This window comes from Oxyura jamaicensis, chromosome 1 (genome assembly GCF_011077185.1).
Source record: "Oxyura jamaicensis isolate SHBP4307 breed ruddy duck chromosome 1, BPBGC_Ojam_1.0, whole genome shotgun sequence".
Classification (NCBI taxonomy): Eukaryota; Metazoa; Chordata; class Aves; order Anseriformes; family Anatidae; genus Oxyura; species Oxyura jamaicensis.
The window spans coordinates 98390415-98412744 of NC_048893.1; the positions used below are offsets into that span (position 1 = coordinate 98390415).

The window sequence follows — 22330 nt, forward strand, 5'->3', positions numbered from 1 at the left end:
GTAATCATAGTTTTTTCATATCAGGTAAATCCACTTACAGTGCTGCAAGTGATAGGCAGGATTGACAACTCCTTATGTGGTATGTGAGGAATACCCTAGGAAAACATTCAGAACTTCAGACTGGCATATTATTATAGTTTTCCCTCCCGTTCACTAAAATAACAATGTGCAGGGCATTCTCTGTGAGGTAGGGTAAACCCAACTTTTGAGTTGGGTTTTAGCACACAACTTAAATGATGAAGTATCTGCTTGACGGAGGAAGGGGAACTCGTTTGTAAAATCTCTTTAAAAACAAAACAAAAAGCAAACTGCATGATGTATGGTAACTTTCATATTTAAATGTAAAGTCCATATGAATTAAGTGACCTACACTGTTTCTGTAATGCTCTGTGACTATAATGTTCTGTCCTCTATAGGAAGAGTAATTGAGAAAGAACTGAAAATGCAGCAGTTCTTATGACCTACAGGAGGCAAGAACATTTAGGGTGCAGAAAGCCCTTACTGAGTTATGTCAGATAAAAGGAATTGATTCTTTTTATGAGTAGGGAGGTGCCCAGTAAAAGTAAAATACGGGTAACAAACCTTAACCAGAACTTAACGTTCGTCATACTGTCTCCTGTAACTTGTTTACTCTTCATATATATATATATATGTGTTTGTTTTAACTGATTTTGTTCTAACTTTTCAATCTCACTTAAATATTGAAATGACAAATATATTTTTTTTTAATTTTTATTTAAATTGGGAGAGGGAGGAATAAAAATCTTGGGGAGGGGGCTGGAATGTGTTTTAAGAAGCAGTTTTTCTAAGTTTCTTCATGAAAGAATTTTGGTTTTGCAAAATAACTTGTAAGTGTAAACTCTTGTATCCTATTATGTCCTAATGACAACTGCTTTTTTTCTTTATAGCGTAAGCATCGTTCCCCTGAGAGATTAAAAAGCTTAAGAATCTATGAATCTCATGTGGGAATTGCTTCCCCAGAAGGGAAAATAGCTTCTTATAAAAACTTCACATACAATGTACTACCTAGAATAAAGGATCTTGGTAAGTAATAACACAGATACTTGCAGAGATCTTTTTTAATGTGCCTGTGCTCTTATTAGGAAATGTAGTTATCAAGTGTCTATTAGTTTTTTTTGTTGTTGTTGTTTTTTTCATTTCCAAATCAAAATGCAAAAATAGATTCTTAAGGCAGCAAAAAATAAAGTGAAATCTGTGGAAAATAAATGCAGACTGAAGTAAAATATGAACCAAAATCTAATCAACAGATTTTAAAGTAAAATGTGGTTCTAAAAGCCTAGATAAAAATTGGAGGGCCATTTGCTTTCAGCATGGCTTGCTTTCCACTTGAAAACAGATCTGTTGTGTGATAGTCTTTGGGAAAATACTGTGTTCTTAATTGGTTCTACTAATCTACATCTTGCTTTTCAGAGAAGACAACAAAATATCTGGATAGAAAGGATTGTCCTTTGGTTTGACAGAAAAAGTGTGCTAATCATTTTTTTCTGTTGCTTAATAGTTGCTTTGAGGTGTCAGAACATGTTAACTTTAAACATGAAAAATTCTCTTAGAAAATAACTTCTAGTATATTGGAGGGTATATGTGAAGTAGCTGGCATGACTAAATCAAGAAGCATAGCAAACTGTTCATCTCAGTCTGTGTAGTGATTTTTTTTTTTATTATTTTTAAATTCTTGTGTTTTCTCACTGTTTATGTAACAGACAGCATTAGAACTTGTTAACTTTTATTTCCTGTGATGAAATATGTTTTATTGCACTGACATGTCAAATGTTGACATGTATAGTTGATATCTCCATGCATGGTGGCTGTGCTTATCAGTTGTTTGATTTTTATTTATCAGAGTACCTGTAGAAGCTATACATCTTTCTTGTAGGCTTACTTGTTGAGTCAGTGTTGCACAAAGCATTTTTTTTTCTTTTTTTACCTTTCAGTAAAGTTGAGTTGGTAGGTGGAATGAATGAGTTTGCACATCTAGAGGCCCTCACAAAACACATTTGGATTGTTTGTTAAATATCTGTGCTTCTTTCCCTGCTGTCAAGGTACTTTTTTCTTTTCCAGGAGTTCAATAGGTTTACCAGGGATATTTAATTATATTTTGAAGTATCTTGTCAGCTGAGCTTAGACACATCAGTATGTAAAAAAAAAAAAGCTGGGATATTAATAACTTTTAGAAATATGTGCATTAAAATAGCAAAATAGTAAGAATGAGATTAATTCAGTGCTATGTTACTGTTTTTATTTTCAGAAATGCTGTAAATAAATACAGGGAGCTTGAATTATAAAACATTGATGCATCTGACAAACTGCCGAGTACATGCCGTCTACTAATAACTTGCTTATGGGTGCAAAAGTTGAAAACAAAGCCAACAACAAAAGTATATGGCTTACACTAGCGAATGAAGTGAAGATTTCGGTTAAACTAATAAAGAGAAGTGATGTGGTAGTGGGTGTCTCAACAGACTATAGGTTAAACCTGAAAGTTATCTTTTGCTGACCATCCTTAATGGCTAGCCAGCTGGGGTGCTTATTTGCTGGCACTAAAGATATCTTGGTTCAGATGTATAGTAAGTAGTTCCATTGTTAGTCTGTTATTTTCCCCTTTAGATTTCTCTCCCTTAATACTGCACTGAAACACCTTAGGTGATACAAGGGACACTGACCACTACGCTCTTGTATTGTCTTGGTTCTTCGGTAAACTCAGAACAAAAGCGTATTACTTCTGTCTCATCTTTCTTTTGAAAGATTCTTATAGAGGGGAAATAAAATCATTAAACTTTTTGTGAGTGGTAAGAATAAGACTCCATGAGGCATAAGGTATAGTGCCTTTTGCCCACCCCATGATCAACACTGCAAGTATCAAAAGTGAAGTTCAGGACATGCAGATGGGCTTAGTCAAATTAAGATTATATTTGTATTCTGAAGTCAAATTAAGATAATATTTGCATAACACTTACTGATTTTTAGATGCATTTCATCTCTCAGTTCTAGTTATACATAGATCACTTAAAGATTGAACTTTCCATTTTTAATGGAAAGTCATGGAAGTGTAAACTACTAGGTAGAACTACCTCTTGAGAGAAACTGAATCTCTAGTTAGGTGCTGATTATGCATTACAGTTAAACCAGCCAAAATAAGAGAAGGAATTGGTAAGTTACAGGAGTTGAATCGTTTTTTAAAATTATCTTTAACGCTAGGGGTGTGTTTGTTTTATTTCTTATATTTCTATAGGCTATAACTGTGTTCAGCTGATGGCTATTATGGAACATGCATACTATGCCAGTTTTGGTTACCAGGTCACAAGCTTCTTTGCAGCATCAAGGTAGGTAAAAGTACTTCAGCATCTCTTTTGTTCTTTGCCTTACTCCCCACCTGTTGAAATTGGTATGCCAGTGTTTATTTGCAAGTAGGAGTTTAATGGAAGGAGAAAGTACTGGCTTAGGTATTTGCTTAAAGCTTCCTCTTAAGTCTGAAATCAATTTGGCAGCAATCACCTGTTCTGTGAGTCACTTGGTATATCACACAAACCAAAGCTGTAACTTTAGTTGTCACAGTATATTCCAGCTAATCCAGCTTCAACCACATGCACAAATGTATAAAAGCATTTTATAATTAAAAAAATACAAAAAAAAAAAATAACTGTCAGTTTTAATCAATGAGGGTAAAAAAAAAAAAAAAAGACTATATACAATTGGAAACTAGGTGATGAACTGGTGACATTGGTGTATTTACTGTTAGTAATGGTATTAGTTAGTAGTAGTATTTTTGGTTTAAGTTCAGATTGCCCCCCTTACAACACATTGCTTTTTTGTGCTGATAGCCGTTATGGAACTCCAGATGATCTGAAAGAAATGATCGATGTTGCTCACTCAATGGGTATCACTGTTCTGCTGGATGTTGTGCACAGCCATGCATCAAAAAACTCTGAAGATGGTCTCAACAAATTTGATGGTACAGATTCTTGTTTCTTCCATTCCGGTCCTAAAGGAACTCATCAGCTCTGGGACAGCAGGCTCTTTGATTATTCAAAGTAAGTATGCAATGTCATTTCAAGTGTTTTAATGATAATTATCTCTTACAAGTTATATTAAAGCTGCACTACTTGCCAAACTGAAGAAAAAAAGTCATTTGGATTGCTTAACAGTTACAATATGCTGAGTTAAATTCACCTATTTTGATAAATAATTTAAAACTAAGATTAAATGCATTCAATTTTTTGTTGTTCTTCTGTTATCTATGACTATATGTGTATAACATTTTGCAGGTATGTATTTTTAATATATAAACAATTATATGTAGTTATTTTATATATTTTAAATATATTCAATTATTTGTTAATATATAGAGAAATGTCTACCTGTCTATAAGTATATACTGAATAATTATGTATATAAATGCATTTATAATGAAATATATAGTATATTTAAGTATAAAATATATGAATAAATAAGTATAAAATATATGAATATATGTATAAAATATAAGAATAAGAAAAAATGAAGAAAACTTGTAATCTCTGGAAATCTATTGTCAAACTGTTGGACTGTTGAAATGTATTAAAGGTTTTGGCCCAGGCCAAGTAACTCTATTACAAAACTCTACAGAGATGGATCAACAGTTAATACAGAGCAGAGGTCATTTTCAGTAGAGTAGGCCGATTGCTTGCAGGCATCTTGGTTTGGAGGCTAAAGAACTTGTTCTGAGCAGTATGTCCCAGGGTCTAGAGACCCAGTCCAGGCACACTTGATTTACTAGTGTAGATGTATTGTGTGTCATCACATTAATGCTAGGTGACTATTAGCACCTACTTTGTGTTCCATTGAGGTTCTGGGTGGGGACTTGTCTTGTATGCTGAATATTTAATAGTTTTACAGAGTGATAGGTGGAGGTTGGGGGGACGACAAGTAGCTAGCCTTTTTCTCCTCTCATTTTTCTTTCAATTTCTTCCCAGAACCACCTTGATTTCACCCTTTCCTTGTATTTGATTCTTTCCCTAAACATCCTGCAGTAAGTTTGACGCAATCCCACAATCTCCTTAAAACATTTCTCAATACATTTTATACAGTTCCACACACCTCTTATTCCATAATAAATCTGCTTTTTTTGCATCCTCTTGAGATGCATGATAATTTGGTTTTCTCATTTTATCAATCACAAAATTGTGGTTTAACCTCTTGAAGGTTATGCTTGAGTAGTTCTTTCAGTGGCTCATCAGTCAGCAATTTAAGAGTTCTGCTCTATTGTTAATCTGTTTCTTATTAGGGTTTGTGTGCTTGCAGGTTCAATTAATAGTTGTTTTTTTTTTTTTTTTTTTTTTCTCCCTTGCTTTCCTTGAATTGCCATTAACTGGATATTGTTATGTTGCAAACGTCCTTAAACCTTGAATCAGAATTCTGTAGATTCTGGTAGTTGCCAAACAAAATATATTTTTTATATTGTACTCATAGGCTATGCTCTTGGCTGACAGCTTCATAACTAATGGGGACTGTAACTGTTTAAGAAGGTCACTCTTGCAGAAGTAACGTTACATAGCATAGGTCAACTTCTTAATGAAAGCTCTTGCACAGTAACTCACAATTTCAATTAAACTGAGTGACCAGTGTAATAAGTGATTTATGCACTGTACTACTTAATAGGATGAGCTGTTATTAATTTTCTTTTTATTTAGGATAATTTTACAATGAATTCAGAGGGCCTTCTTGAATTGTGCTTTTAATTATTGCAACATATGCATTGTAGTATGTCCAAACATAACCATTTCCTGTTTGGGTTGTTTCCTATTAATCTTTGAATCCATGTGCAAGTAAGCTCCATTTTGGATAATCCTAAAGCTTTAATATAATACTATAATATTTCAATTTTTATTACATTTTGTACTTGCACATAATCAAACAAGTGTGTGGTGATACAAACTTACCCAGTGAGGAAATTAATTGAATGCAGTTATGGACTTCTTTTGTATTCCAAGCAGAGGCTGGTTGTTCTTATTAGTGAAGAAAGTGGTGATGTTATTGAGTGTTTGGAAAGCTATGTAAATGAACAAAATAGGAAGCAGCTTTCTAGGTAGAACTAGGCAATGTTAAGCATATATCCAGAGCAAAAGAACTTCATATGCAGGTCTGTTTAGTTAGTGATACATGTATTTGTTGAGGAGGAGCACTGCTGAATAATTACTCTTTATATTATGTGATTGGAGTAGACACCAGACTACAAGAGCTGTAAGAGAGACAGAAGAGGTGAGAAACCAGCAGACTAGAGCTTCTATTTCCTATTGAAGATCTTGTATGTCATTCTTTCTCTATCCCCTGTCCTCTAGTGAAATGCATCAAATTCAGTTTTCCTATTTTAAACTTTTAGGGAAGTCCCTTCTTCACCTTTAAGCATAGGATGCTGTGTAGTAAACTGGTTTTAGTCTTAAAGGTTTTCTTTAGTCCTTGTATATGAACTACTGAAGGTGTAACAATTGCGTTTCTTTATGCTCAGAAATTCCAGAAAAATGTGTGTGTTTTCTTGTTTGTTTCCCTTTTGTGTGTATAAAGATACCCAACATATTGGGGAAAGAGTCAGAACTGATGTTTTAGTGGAAATATTTTTTTCCATCTATGCTTCATTGACACGCACACTAATTTCCATATTGGTTAAATGAACAGCTGTCATCAGAAAGAGGGGAGTAGGCAGACTCAGTTTGTTTTTCAACACTAGCTTTTATTAGAAATAGTGTGGCCAGCAGGACTAGGGAAGTGATTGTTCCCCTGTACTTGGCTCTGGTGAGGCTGTACCTCGACTAATGTGCTCAGTTTGGGCCCCTCGCTACAAGAAGTATATTGAGGTGCTGGAGTATGCCCAAAGAAGGGCAGCTAAGATGGTCTAGAGAACAAGTCTTAATGAGGAACAACTGAGGGAACCTGTTTTTTTTTTTTTTTAGCCTAGAGAAATGAAGGTTCAGAGACCTTATTGCTCTCTACAGCTACCTCTAAGGAGGTTGTAGTTGGGTGGGGGTTGGTCTCTTCTCTCAAGCAACATGATAGGACAAGAGGAAAAGGACTCAAGTTGTGCCAGGGGAGGTTTGGGTTGGATATTAGGAATAATTTCTTCACTGGAAGGGTTGTGAGGCATTGAAACAGGTTGCCCAGGGAAGTAATTGAGTCACCATCCCTGAAGGTATTAAAAAGATGCATGGATGTGGCTCTTAAGTATGTGGTTTAGTGGTAGACTTGTCAGTGCTAGGTTAATATTTGGACTTGATGATCTTAGAAGTCTTTTCCAACCTAAATGGTTCTAAATAATTCTAAAATAAATAACACCAAACACAGTCTATTGAATAGTATACAGAATAGTATTTCTCTTTTTCTCTAGTGGGGAAAACCTGTTAAATCTACAGGTCCTTAGACATCAAATGCAAAGAATGCTCAATTTACACTGGAGTTGAGAGAAACTAACTATCTGCCATGAAGGAAATTAAGAAACAATTGCTTTATCAGGTTAGTCTGTCAATATTTACTTTGAATGCCCAGATTTAAAGAACATTGTTTTTACATCATTTGCATGATTATCCTTTTGTCTAGGAAGGTGAATGTGAATGCTTACCTTAACAGAAGGTGGCAAAGATCTATATCCATGCAAAAACAAACAAAGAAACAAACAACAACAACAAAAAACCATTAAAAGTAAAACTATTCAACCTAGATGTTGCATCTCTAGCACCACAGTGTAATATAAGAAGATAAAAGCATGTCATGTTTTTTATTGCAATCTTGGTTGACAACACCTAATGAGAAGCAGAATGTATTTTTAATTCATGTTTATGTAAGTGTTGCATAAACAATGAACGTTTTTGGTAAATTGTAAACAACTTAAAAATTATCCTGTTCAAGATGGTGTGATGTGAGAATAAAACCTCAATTTCAGTGAAAAGAGAACTTGGAGGTAAAATAACTGGATCAGTAAAATCATATTTTCTGCTTAACTTTTCTTGAAAACAAATATTGTTGATTTTTTTCTTAAAAAAATAATCAGAAATAAACCTCCACTTTCATAATTTTGATATTTTTCCCCCCCAATTTTTCTAAAATCTGGAGCTGGGCAGCTTTTTCCTCAATCATGTTAATTTGGTGAATATATCTTTCCATTCCCTCCTGTCCTTCCCCTCTTACATCCCTTAAATCGAAGCAAACCAAAACCCAAACTCTCAAACTGAGTGGGGATTGAGGTTTCTTTTAAGTTTCTGTTTTGAAAAATATTACTGCTTTTTATACACTTTGTCCTGATTCGTATTAAAATGTGGTTTTCCTCTCCCTGAATTCAAGAAAGGATAATGCTGTAAGGTAAGAGACACTACAAGCTCTGGACCTGTAGTTTACCTGGCACAGTGTAGTTCATTCTGTGGTAAGTTTAGTACCGTGTTTCTACTGTGATCCTGTTTGATACAGCTCACTCAAAATGCATCTTAAGTAGGGATTCTGCTTTTAATTAACATAACACAAGCTAAGTGTTTCACTTCTTCCCTACTCAAATCATATTTGAGCATTATCCAGCTGCCAAGTTCATTAGAAGTGTCACTATAGACCCTGTAGACCAGGTGGGATCACAACCAGAGTAGTTGATTGTGTTTTGATTTAAATTCATTCATCAATTCATCTGCATATAAGAAATGTGTCTAAAATACTAAACAGGTAAAACAATTTAAAAAGAGTTAAGAACAAGATATTACCTAGCAAAGATGGTTGCCATTTGCTTTCATTCTCCTTGTAAATGATGCTGCCCTTCCTTGGCTTGTTGAGATCTGAGAGAATTATTTTCCGTTTTTTTAACAATGTTTTCTTCTCGCATTAGGTTTTGTTAGATTCTACACTTTCTTAAGCTAATTGTAAGGGACAGTAAGTATCAAGATAAATGTTCATCGTACACAGATATTTAGGAAAATTGTAAAAATAGTGTGATGCTCTATTTTTTTTTTATTATTAATTCTGCGACATCCGAATATCTAGCCAAAATTTTAAGTTGTTGTTCAATCTAGGGGAAGAAGTTGGCACAAAAGTTAGAGTTTAGATTTAATCCTCTTCTTACTAATTAAGTGCTGCTTCCTTGAACACGGCAATATAATCATCAATTTACAAGGTTCTGGGGCCAGCAGACATCCCAAGAATCTCTCATAAAGCTTTTTTTGAGGCTCTGTTTTTAAGAACAAATTTTTGGATGAAATTTTGTGTACTTGTTCTTTAGTTCTTCTTTGCAGGCACCAAATCACAGCTAGTGGGAATGCTTTGGCCTGTCCACCTACAACTTCTGTCTTGCTTGTATTTGTTGGCAATACTCCTCCAGTTTGGGAATAAAGGCTTGTAATGTTGTAGAGGAACTGAAATTTGCTTAACTAAGCCATGTAATGCAAGAAATCTCATTTTCTTTAGTCTTCCTTCTTCAATTTTATATAGTAGGTATCAAGTGATGTTCAAATATGCTTTGAAATGCTATAGGTAGGGTTCAGAGTATCTCTGCGTCCCACGAGCCACAACAATTTATATCAGGGCAGCAGATGACATTCTGGTTGCCTGCTGGCAAAACAGATGTCTTTCCCAGCTCAATCTTCTGAGCTGTTCACAGAACAGCTCCTGAATTCTGCAGACTGTAGTTCAGGTTGTTCAGGTTGTTAGCTGTTGAACCAGAAGTTGAATAGCTGGCTGTAGAGTGATTCAGCTGCCCAAGTACACATTTAGCTCTGTTTTAGAGTGCATGACCTCCAGCTGACTCTCCAGAATGGTATGGGTTGCCTGGAGGATCTGTATCATGTGTTCCAGCCTCATGCAGGTATATTGGATGCTCCCTTGCATCACGCTTATGCTTGGGTGCTGAGACAGTGGCTCTTTCTGCCACCTCGTGCTTAAATCCAGTATAGCTCTGCACGGTGTTTGACAAGAAAAGATGTTCACTGGTCTCAGTTGTAATTTACTGCACTTGAGGATCTTAAAGGCATGTTGATCTTCTAACATTTTCCACAACCTCTGTTAAGGTCAGTATTATTATTTTTTTTTTGCTTAAACAGCTGTTCTTTACCTAAGACTATTTCACTTTGTTCTGGCTGCCAACTGCCCCCATCTTTAGTCACCACAGTTGTCATTATTAGGTGGAATGACTTCTCAAATGTTCCTTCAGATATTAGTGTTTGGTTAGTAATAATTTTCTTAACTTAAATGTTCAGAGAAATTTTCCAGGCTTAAGTAGACAACAATTCAATGCTGAGCTCTCCTACATATCAGATTTCTGTGGGAGTGAAAACATGTTGACTTAAGTGGGAGCATCACCATGGCTTGTAACAGTTGATTTCCAGGAAGAAATGAATACAGTACTACTCTGTCACATTTGCACATTTAGCATTTTAAGTTGCTGTAAGTTGATGCTATATGAGATATTACTGTATTAAAGATTATGATTCCTTGCGTAATGCACTTGAGGAAAGTTGGCACATCAGAATGAGTTACAAAATGCAGATAATCTGGTGTTTATGTTCTTACTGTCCATCAAGGTCACTATTTGTGTGTGTCTTAGCAAGTGCAAAGAGGTTATACTCAACTGCAACCTACTACTGTATCCTTTGTGTGTATTAACTATAGGGTTTAAAGATTACTAGTACACTCCTAGCTTCCAGGAAGACACCTGAGGAGTCTTTTTGATCAGGCAGCCATCATTAAGATGTGAGAAAGGAGGTTTCCAGTGCTTGTAACAGACCCTTGATGGTACTGGGTTATCCTTTTCAGACTCCCTTTTTTGCTTTTACAGTTCCGTGCCTTTCACTGTTTTTCCTCTTTAGACTCTTGAGCTAATAACAATCTTCATTTCGATTAACCTTCGTCTGTAACTGTGTTTCTTACCTTGCATAGCCCTATTCTAAAGACACTTTTACTACTTTCTCTCAACTAAGATGTTTCCTTAGAATTTTAATCCATGCTGGTTTTGGGACACAGGTGATCCCATGCTCATCGGTAGGGGAGAACAAAAGATGTAGGGGAAAATTAGAAGAGATTTAACGTATCATATACAAAAGAGTGGATTCTACAAAGTGTATGTGTAATCAATGAATGGTTCTCTCCCTCAACTTTTAAGGATTTAGTCAGATACAGCTGCATTTATGCAGTAGCAATGACATCCAGTGGCAGGTCATGTTTATCACAAATGTGTATTTCTTGGGGACATACTTCGATCATAATTCCAATTAGATTAATACAGAAACAGTTGTCAATGAGCCAGATTCTCAGTCAGTCACTTACTGATTGCCTTTTTTTTTGTACACTGATTGTAAGGTAATTACCATAGGAACAGAAGTGTAAGTTGTTTCATGATGTAAAAACCTTCAGCTATGCTGACTTTAATTTTTCTACCACTCTACCTTCACTAAGTACAGGAAAGCAGTGTATTTACAGATCCCTATAGTATGCATTAGCATTGGAATTGGATTTGGCTGGCAAAGATTGTTTCGTAGTGACTAACAGTTTTTAAGAAAGCACTGCTTGTGATTCAATAGTGAGATTTTATTCCCTCTTCCCCCCCAAAGCTCATATATTTATTTTGCATGTAGTTTGATTAAAAAAAAAAAAAAAAAAAAAAAAAAACTGCTTGCACGTGTCCTTAGCACTCTATTTCTGATAGACTGAACTTTATGAAGGTGACTATAAAGGCACCAAAGTACTTTGCAAAAACCTCTATACCTCTCACATGCTTGTGAAAATCATTTGTTACTTTGTTTTCCACTCCTTTTACTTATCATTGCAGATGTCAGCAAGAAGGCACTTTAAATTACATATTTGGAGTTGTAGCATTCATGAATAGATTGCCTTCCTTGAAGGGAATGAGTAGTGGGAACATCAACAAAAGTAATTAAATACTAGAAATATTATTAAATATTAGAATCATATTTGTTTAACTATACTGCACCGATATGGCAGACTAGGAGATTTTAAATACAGAGATGCTCTGAAACTTAGAAAATAGTGTGTGAATGTGTAAATTTATTTAAAGTATCCAGTTTCCCATAATAACATGCAATGCAGCAATCATAGCTTTACGTGAAGTCTCTGTAATGTAGCTGCACGAGAAGCGTTATTGTAATAAATCAATATATTGATATATAAAGCAAAGACGGAAAAATTGCAGCCAATGTTCTAAACTGTCAAATGGTCTATCTTAAAATATTCAGATCACCACTGGTAGCCAATTAAACTCATTCTTATCTTGAATAGCACAATTACTCTTACCTGAATTTAATTATGGTATTTCCGTAATACCGTCATCTAGTCTAAAATTAGATCAATTCAAGACATTGTAGAGAATCATTCCTCATCAGTCTAAATGTCATAATGATCTTGCTTTTAGTAATTCACACTGAAATTGACAGCTTTCACAGCATTCTTACATTACTGCTGCAGCAAGTTATGTGAGCAGTTCAATAGGTGCACTGTAACTGTTGTGAAAAGGAGCTTTTGCTAGATGAAAAGGTGATGTTTATATGGATTTGAGATTAGAGAGTATATAAGGAAACTGCCACAAATGAAGAGGGGTCCAAATAGGGATGCATGCGAAGAAGTTTCACATTAACGGAAAATTAGGCATGCTACCTCTCATGGCAGGGAAGGAGAACAGGATCATTATGGCAACTGCCATTTTCTTCTGACCTTAATGTATGTATTGTGTAATATACAGATAATTGAAATCCAATTTTTGAAAGCTCATGGAAGAGAGACAAAACTGATAATAATGGAATAAAACAATTAAGAACCATATCTAGAAAGTAGAAAACAATAAACTGGCAGTTTTATATGTAAGGTAACCCTTTTCCAAAAATCAATTGTGTATTTATGGCCAAAAGATCAGAAGTGACCTGCAAATAATCATGTTGATCTCTTATATTACCTTTAGTCTTGAAATTAATACTGTGTTTTTTCTTGAGGAATGCTGTTTCATGGATTAACATAAAGACTAGGTACCTGTACCTAAAAGTTGATAGAAACTGAAGGTGGAGGTCAGAGCATCCAAATGAGCTGGCCAGTGGGGTGCTTCAAGTGGTAGCTGTTTGTTCTTCCAAATTAGCTCCTAGCTGTAGCCATTGCATGAGATTCAGTTTCAGATGGGACTACGTTGGTGGTTCTCCCCTAAAATTTAGGGAGTGTACTGGGTCTGGCTGGGATGTTAACTTTCCCTGCAGCAGCCCATACAGTGCTGCGCTCTGCACTTGTAGCTAGGACAGCAGTGGTATCACACCAGTGTTGTGTCTGCTGCTGAGCAGTGCTGGCACAGCATCAGGACTTTCTCTAACCCTCCCAGGGGGTGGGCAAAAAAGTGAGAAAGAAACATCACCAGTTCTCCCTGTTTTTCCAAGGGATAAAAATTTTATAGAACACTTCCCTTATTCATTGAGGCACATTTTACATGAAACGCTGTTTCAGCTCTACTGAAATAAACCTGAGTTAAACCAACCAAAGGGATATTCCATGCCATATGATGTCACACTCAGCAATAAAAGGTGGAAAAAGGAAGGAGAGGGGAGGGCTGGGCTCTCGTTGCGAAAACGTCTGTCCTCCTCCCGAACACCGGCTACGTGCGTTGAGGCCCTGCTTCAAGGACGTGGTCAAGCATCGCTCATTTGTGGCAAGTAGAGGGTAATTCCTTTCCTCTGCACTTCCACATAGCCTTCACTTGTTTTGTTTTGTTGTTCCCTTCCCCCCCTTCCTCTTCCCCTTTCCCTTTTTTCCCTTTAGTTGAATTGTTTAATTCATAATAATATTTCCTTAATATTTTTTCTCTTTAATTAAATCATCCTTATCTCAACCCGTGAGTTGTTCTTCCCTTTACTTCTTCCCCTCCTCATCTGAGGAGGGGGAGTGAGAGAGCGGTTGTGGTGTTCAACTGCCTAGCACAGTAAAACCACCACAGGGAGACATGCAGTATTCTTTATAAGGGATGATATCTCTAAGGTTATTTATGTGCCAAAATTACTTTCATTTGTTATTGAGATAAATTGTATTAAAGTTCATGCTCAGAAAACTATTAGTGAAATTGTAATAAAGATAGAGAAAGTACTCATTGGTTCCACACTGACCTTAGAATAGTAACGGATGAACTGAGAGTAGCGTTGGCTGATTTTTCTTCTAGTTTCTGTTCTGGCCCACATGGTTATATGACAGGCCTGAAGAGCTGAAATAGCGTTTCATGTAAAATGTGCCTCAATGAATAAGGGAAGTGTTCTATAAAAGTTTTATCCCTTGGAAAAACAGGGAGAACTGTTCTAAACCTGGTTCAGCAAAGAGTTTAAAGCTTGTCAAAAAGCATTTGATGCTAAATTTGCTTGGCTAATTTTTTTCCTTATATTTGTTTTTTGCAGTTCTTCGCAAAATGGTAGATTTATGGCGGTTTTTATAGTTTGCAATGAGAATTGCAATCAAACATCTGTTTTTCCTGGTTCCCTGTATCATCTCTCCTTTAAGAAGGGTATTTACTTAATATTTCTACGTATCTGTGTTGTAGTCCCTCATAATTGGTTGAAAATTGATATAATGTTATTTTGAAACAAAATAAGTTATTCACCACATAGATGACGATTATTATTTTAGATAGTGCATACCACAAAAGTTTATTTTACTATGATTGACAGAATGAGTTTAGTTGGGAGTGAGTGAAATGTGCAAGTAATAATCTGTTAACCGTACTCCCCTTGATCTCTTCAGTCTAATTATTGTGCAAATAGAGTCCTATCAAATCTAGTTAAAGGATAGACACATCTAAACAAACACAAGATTGAAAAAGCGCATCTGTATAATGAGTCATTGTGATGAGCTCAAGTAATTTTGTTCTGTAGGAGATTTATCAATATGGTCAAAGAGAAGAGCTCAGAATATAGTTCTCTGGAGACTTACTTAGTAAAATAGGTGGTTTTTCTGTATATATAATGTTTTATTTAGTGTTTGTACTGAGGCCATTTAAGTGAGTGAATATATCAAAGGGCTTCACAGGAAAGAAGAGTACTCTTTATTCTTATCTTGACTATTCTATATGCTTTTAAGAGAAGTAAAGAAAGTAATGACTTATCATTTTTCTAATTAAACAAACATATTAGATCATCTGTTCTTGGCAGGTAGGATTTATGTAAAAAATGTAGAAATTTATCACTTCATAATGTAGGGTGAAGCCCCATTTCTGCTTTTGCAGAAAACACAAGTGATGGAAGTACTGAATTCCCACTTCCCTTTCCTCCTCTTCCCCAGAGGAGGGAAGAAAAAAAAAAAAAGGAAGAAAACACTAAAGTTTTGTTTCACTTTTTCAAAACCAAATTAGTCAGGATGGTTAATAATCAGTCAGGGTCATTAATAATAATAAAGTAGAATTGTTCATGCAAAGGAAACCTACATATGCTTGTGTTTTTTTTTAAACTTGAGATTAAAATGGATTGAGTTTAGAAGTTCAAAAATGAATCCTTAAAGTTGGTGTTTAGAATAAGGAAATTGCAACTTGAAAACATATGCCAAACACACTTAATGTTAAGAGGAGAAAGGATAGGTGATACTCCTTTTGTTGTTGAAAATCAGCTATTGACATTAGAGTCATAGATGCTTTCGGTGTTCAAAAAAAAAAAAAAGTGTATCTAAGTAAATAGAAACAGCTGAAGGCTGGAGGAAGGACCAAAAAAAAAAAAAAAAAAAAAGATTTCAACTTTCTTTCCTCTTCCCTCCCACTTTCTACTTTGAGTGTTTAATGTTTATTACTTGATATTTTTAGGCTTTTCATTTTCCTGAGCTCTGAAATTCTATATTGCTTTTTCTGTAAAATGAAAAATAAATATTTAAATTGAAGTCTTACTATTAGTTGAGGTCTTAGGACCGTTTAGGGATTGATGCTCAACCCCAAAGGCTGTTTACAAAATGAATGCATTTTTGATGGGAAGAACAAGTTAATTGCTGAATACTAAAAATGAAGTTATCAATGCTTGCAGGATTTCTTTGCCAACACCTCCTTGGGTAAGGACATTGGAAAAAATGAAAATCTACTTTGACTATGTTATAAGAAATTTGAAGATAATTATTTTCTCACTGTGTTAAGTGAGAAGGAAATGGAAAGTTTATCAGGAAGCAGATAGCTAGAAACAAGTTGGTTGCTCTTTCTAATGCCTACTTCCAACATTGGTTAAAGAAGCTAGTAACCTACACAATATAGTATGAAATACCATTCTAATAAACCAATTAATTGTCTCCTTGCAGGTCACATCTACAGTTGTTCATAAGGCAGCACCATTATCCTTTAAATTTGGGGGGAAAAAAAAAAAAGAAAAAAAAAAAGATTAGAAGGAATGTCTTTAAGTGGAAGATGGGAGCAACTCATTTGCCTGTAGAGCTGAACTGTCAATACGGGCTAGGGTAAACTTGTTTTTAAAATATTTCTGAGAATCTCAGCTCTAATTTTCTTTGTATTTTATCCTGGCTTAGACAACAAAACTTGTTTTCACAAGACTATGAAGTTTCTAGTCTGGACTTATATTTTAACCAAAAATTGCTATCATTCTGCTACCTCTGCTACCAGGATCAGTAATACACAGCTGCAATGGAGTATGGCATGAAATAGAAGATAACTCTAGCAGGAACAGTTGCTTTCTTTTTGTAGCTAAAAATCAAGGAATTTCATGGAAAACTTCACTGTTATAAATAAATGTGTATTTCCAGTGTGTTAATTATACTAGTAGATTAATGTTCAAGTTCTACTATGTTAATCATAGTAGCATTTGTAATTTCACCAGCATAGGTTAATATTAAAACTATCACAGGATCCTATTGCTTTGCCTTTGAGAGTTTCTACTTCTGTGTTGCAGGAAATGTAGCAACGGTAGTTGAAGATTTTAGGGAGGTGGAGGAGTGTTATATATTTTTTTTTTTTAAACAGACTTCCAAATAAGCTATAGGAAGTAGCATCTGCTTTTTATCATCTATAGCTGCTGTAAGAACACTAATTGTTGTAACCCTGAGTACTTTTGAGACACTTCCTGAGGTTTCCAGTGTCACAGTTTAAAAATAATTTTAGTGGATTAGTGGAAATCAGCTCAATACACAATATCTTTCTCATATGTTTGTTGCTGGAACTTAGAAATTTGGTGGCTTTAGAAATATTGTGAAATATTTCTAAATTGGTGTTTTGTTTTGTTTTTTAATAGAATCACAGAGAAAACAAAGTACAATAGTACAAAGTACAATACAATCAATCCGAGGGTACTGAGAGAACTGGTGGAAGAGCTGACCAAGCTGCTTTCCATCATTTATCGGCAGTCCTGGCTATCGGGGGAGGTCCCACTTGACTGGCGGCTAGCAAACGTGACGCCCCATCTACAAGAAGGGCCGGAGGGTAGACCCGGGGAACTATAGGCCTGTTAGTTTAACATCAGTGCCAGCGAAGCTCATGGAGCAGATTTTCTGGGGTGTCATCATGCAGCAGTTGCAGGGCAAGCAGGCGATCAGGCCTAGTCAGCATGGGTTTATGAAGGGCAGGTCCTGCTTGACGAACCTGATCTCCTTCTATGACAAGGTGACACACTTAGTGGATGAGGGAAAGGCTGTGGATGTGGTCTACCTTGACTTCAGTAAGGCTTTTGACACCGTTCCACACAGCATTCTCCTCAGGAAACTGGCTGGTCATGGCTTGGACTGGCGTACACTTCGTTGGGTTAAGAGCTGGCTGGGTGGCCGGGCCCAGAGAGTTGTGGTGAATGGAGTCAAATCCAGTTGGAGGTCGGTCACCAGTGGAGTCCCCCAGGGCTCTGTACTTGGACCAGTCCTCTTTAACATCTTCATCGATGATCTGGACGAGGGGATCGAGTGCACCCTCAGCAAGTTTGCAGACGACACCAAGTTAGGTGTGTGTGTCGATCTGCTCGAGGGTAGGAAGGCTCTGCAGGAGGATCTGGAGAGGCTGGACCGATGGGCCAAGGCCAACTGCATGAAGTTCAACAAGGCCAAGTGCCGGGTCCTGCACCTGGGGCACAACAACCCCAAGCAGAGCTACAGGCTGGGAGATGTGTGGTTGGAAAGCTGCCTGGCAGAGAAGGACCTGGGAGTATTGGTTGACAGTCAGCTGAATATGAGCCAGCAGTGTGCTCAGGCGGCCAAGAAGGCCAACAGCATCCTGGCTTGCATTAGAAACAGCGTGGCCAGCAGGTCCAGGGAGGTGATTGTCCTCCTGTACTCGGCTCTGGTGAGGCCGCACCTCGAGTACTGCATTCAGTTTTGGGCCCCTCAGAGCAAGGTGGGGGTTGGTCTATTCTCCCACGTGCCTGGTGACAGGACGAGGGGGAATGGGCTAAAGTTTCACCAGGGGAGGTTTAGGTTGGGTATTAGGAAGAACTTGTTTACTGAAAGGGTTGTTAGTCACTGGAATGGGCTGCCCAGGGAAGTGGTTGAGTCACCATCCCTGGAGGTCTTTAAAAGACGTTTAAATGTAGAGCTTAGGGATATGGTTTAGTGGAAGATTTGTTAGCGTTAGGTCAGAGGTTGGACTCGGTGATCTTGGAGGTCTCTTCCAACCTAGACTATTCTGTAATACAAAAAGTACATGGTAGCTATTTTTGCTGCAAGACAGTTCAAATAATAATTGCTATATATTATATAGTACACAAATATACTGTTACAGTTTATTCTAAATGTGTGTATTGGTTTTGTGTTAATTTCCATGAAGTACAAATTATATACCTGAAACAGTAGAAACTGAAATAGTAATTGAGTACCTTTGAATATACACCTGTTTTTCAGTTCTCTTACACGGGAAAGTATTTGTGAAGCACACAGACCAAAATTTCCAAGTTCTCAAATCCATGGGCACCGCTTAAGATAACTTCTTTAATTGCCTTCCTGAGGAATATAGCTTTAAAAAGTGTGGCAAAATAGAGGAATACTTAAGTGTGCTTAAAAATGGATTCGTATCTAATATGAACCCTGTACTTGAGATTTTCTGTGCTGTTTTTTGTTTTGTGCAAATGCAACAGCTTTGCATTTTGTGTTCACTGAAAAATAATAGGATCTGATGCATGTGTCGCTTGGCTTTGCCAGATGGCTGCTTACCTCTGCAGTCACTTCAAGAGCTCTGTATTGAGGATAATGTAAGGCAATCTTCAGACCATCTGAACCTTCCAGTAGAAATCTCTTTAAGGAAACCATTTGCTGTATAAACTCTTCTGCCCTTCATGATAAGTTTGTCATATAGCTGAGTGGTTTTGTCCCATGATGTTGAAAAGAGAAATTTGGAGTGCATCCAGAGCAATTGTTTATGCTGAGGATAACGAGAAAGGACGTAATCTGAGCTGTGCATTATATTAGGTGACATCAGTATAAAGGGTGAACAAGAGTCTCCTGGAGACTGAAGTATGTGTACATACTCAATCTTTCTGCCAGGTGGAAGTCCTAGGATGGTAAAATGGAAAGATCACCCCGTTTTCAGAATTCTGTATGTAAAAATAATTATTCCTTATGAAGTTGTTGCAATGTTAAATTAAAAGAAAAAAAAAAAAAAAGCTTGAAAATTAACATTTTTCTTTTTGGATTTTCAAGGTAATTACGTACTTAAAAACAACAAATGATGATAGCATATGGACGTGGAATAGTAAATTTATAAGGTTTTGTTACTGTGGTCCTGGAATACATGAACTTGAGTCTTTCTATAGAAACAAAGATTCACTGTCGTCTGCACACAGAATATGATTGGATCGATGGTCTTAATTTTGGAAAAATGGGTACTTGATTATACGTTTGTTTATTTTAATGCTGGGATTCTCTCAAAGTAGAGGGCAGAGTTCTTGTCTACTTCAACTTCTATAATGTTTTCCTTAGGAGTTTTCAAAATGTTCTATTTTAGGAAAAAAAAAATGACAAATTTAGGAGGAAATTCATCACTCAGAGGGTGGAGAGGCACTGGAACAGGTTGCCTAGAGAAGTTGTAGATGCCTCATCCCTGGAGGTAGGTGTTCAAGGCCGGATTGGATGAGGCCTTGGGCCACCTGATCTCATGGGTGGCATCCTTGCCCATGATAGGGCGGTTGGAACTGGATGGCCTTTAAGGTCCCTTCCAACCTGAGCCATTCTATGATGAAGTACAGTAGTAATTAACATATGCCTTAAATTTCTTTGATAAGACCAGAGTAAACAACTGTATTTCTTTGCTTCTAAATTGCTGTTGCTATTCATTAGCATTAGAGAAAACGAAGTTTCCACTTGAATTCAATTGAAAATATTCTGCATTTTCACATGGAAGATACAGATATAACAGTAGGACTTTAAACACTTTTTTATGCGTTTATTTTTAAGCTGGTATTCTTATACTTCCATGTTTACCACCAGTGAAGAGAAGGGTAGTGTTTTGTCACCTACAACACTGTTTTCTGCCTGTATGAGTGAGGGAATGTGCTTGAAATCCTGTCTTGACTTGGGTAGAGATTTCGGTAGTGTCTCAGCTGTGACTACACTGAGTGATTGAGGAGGCATGGTTGGATTCTTCAGACACAAGACTGGAAACAATTGCTCAAGAAGAAAACAGTGAGGGAAAGGCATTTTACACTTCTTCACTCTTTGAAGTAATTTGTGTAAGTCTAATTCTGGGAAAAGGTATTTTAAAGTGATAAAGGAAATTACGTTTACAGAAAACAGTCCTTGCAGTTTTTAATAAGATCATTTTGAGAAAGTAGAGCTTAAAAGCGTTAATAGGTTACCAAGTATTTAATATTTTACAACTGCTAACAGAATGAATCTATTGAGGGTGTGATTTTGGTTTCTTATGTAGGAAATATTAAAAGTCAAGGAAAATTTTCTGGTTTTCTACATATGTATAATAGCGTAGTATTTCGGGGGGAAAAACACCTCACTACAAAGCAGTTAAATATCCACTGAAGTTCGATTGTTCACCTATCCCCTTCTTATGTCTCTGGTGCTCTTTTCTTGGGAACATTCAGTATAATGTTCTATTTAAGAGCTTCAGTCATTTGATACATAATGGTTTGGCTGTTTCTTCACTTGCATGCAGGCTTAAATTGAAGAGAACCCATTGTTGGAGGGTAAACTGCTTTTCAAAGTTTGCAACCTCAGTTCAATTATGGAAGTCCTGAATCTCACGTTTGGTAGTGCTATTTAGTTATATGTTGCAGAACAACAGATTTTGTTTGTTAAACTGCAGGATTCATTATGTGAATAAGCAAATTTAATGTTTGCTGGGAAATTCACTTTGGGAGAAAATATATGTTAAATATTCACATTTTTTAGTGTATAACTTGTATAATACATGTGGTACAAGTGCTAACATTACCCAAACTAGCTGAAATTCATGTACTCTTTATCAGCATTTTAAAGGGGGTTGTATTATTTATTTTTAGAGACATTTATTTTAAAATGTGTGTGCTCTGGAGGCTCTGTTAAAACTACAAGTAATTGTCTTCTGTACTTATATATATTTACTTAAGGAAGCTCTCCGAGCAAAAAAAGCATTAAGAATATTAAATTTCATTAGAGTAAGTACATACCTGCTTTGCCTCTAAGGCTCTTCTTATATTCACATTTTGCGGGGCATAACCTTTACTGAGTAATACGTGGGTTATTGCTCCAATTTTTATGGCAAATAAGTGGATGTTGTTTTTGATATTATTTAGTGTGCTCTTATCAGGCATAGATAGCACTAGCCTGAAAAATTTAAGTGTAGGACACTGTGCTGCTTACTTGATACAGTAAATCTATATATGACCTATATATTCTTGTAGTGAAGAAAAATTCTTTGTGCAAATAGCATTTCAGTAGTCATGTAGATATATTCATAATTGTGTTTAATTGGCAAAATACAACAAATATAGTTGATGAGGAATTAACTTGCTTAATTAAAATCATGGATCTTTCAAAAATCTTTGAACACCTGAAAATCGGGAAATTCAGGAGACGGGAACAAAACTTGCTTCCTGACCCATGCATCAGAATCTCACCTTTGTCTTTTGCTGGGGTGAACCCAAATCTGGTACTTGCCAAAAAAAAAAAAAAAATCCTGTTTGTGTGTAAAGCTTTTTGATGGATATATGTAACTTGTTCTTGGTGCCTTTGGTTGTATACATGTGTCCCGGTTGCAACACCTATGCATGAAGTATAGAACTTATGATCTGGAACTAGATGCACAGATAACCAGTGTTCAATACTTAAAGTGGAGTTCTCTTCCTCATGTTCACTAATGCTTGAGACAAACTAAGTGATGAGGATGCACAGCAGTGTGTCTCTAGGGTCAGTAATAGTGACTTTGGGACAACCTGTAGGAAAAAAAGTGGTTGCC

General features: G+C 36.2%; 1 protein-coding gene across 3 annotated transcripts in view; it reads left to right on the forward strand.

Annotated features, from left to right (window-relative positions):
- GBE1 (1,4-alpha-glucan branching enzyme 1) overlaps positions 1-22330 on the forward strand; it is a 169677-nt gene that overhangs the window by 67119 nt on the left and 80228 nt on the right. For all 3 annotated transcript variants that reach the window (XM_035315354.1, XM_035315355.1, XM_035315356.1), the window contains exons 5-7: positions 909-1044; positions 3251-3341; positions 3840-4049. In XM_035315354.1, the coding sequence (XP_035171245.1) occupies positions 909-1044; positions 3251-3341; positions 3840-4049 (437 nt within the window). The remainder of the gene's footprint in view (positions 1-908; positions 1045-3250; positions 3342-3839; positions 4050-22330) is intronic.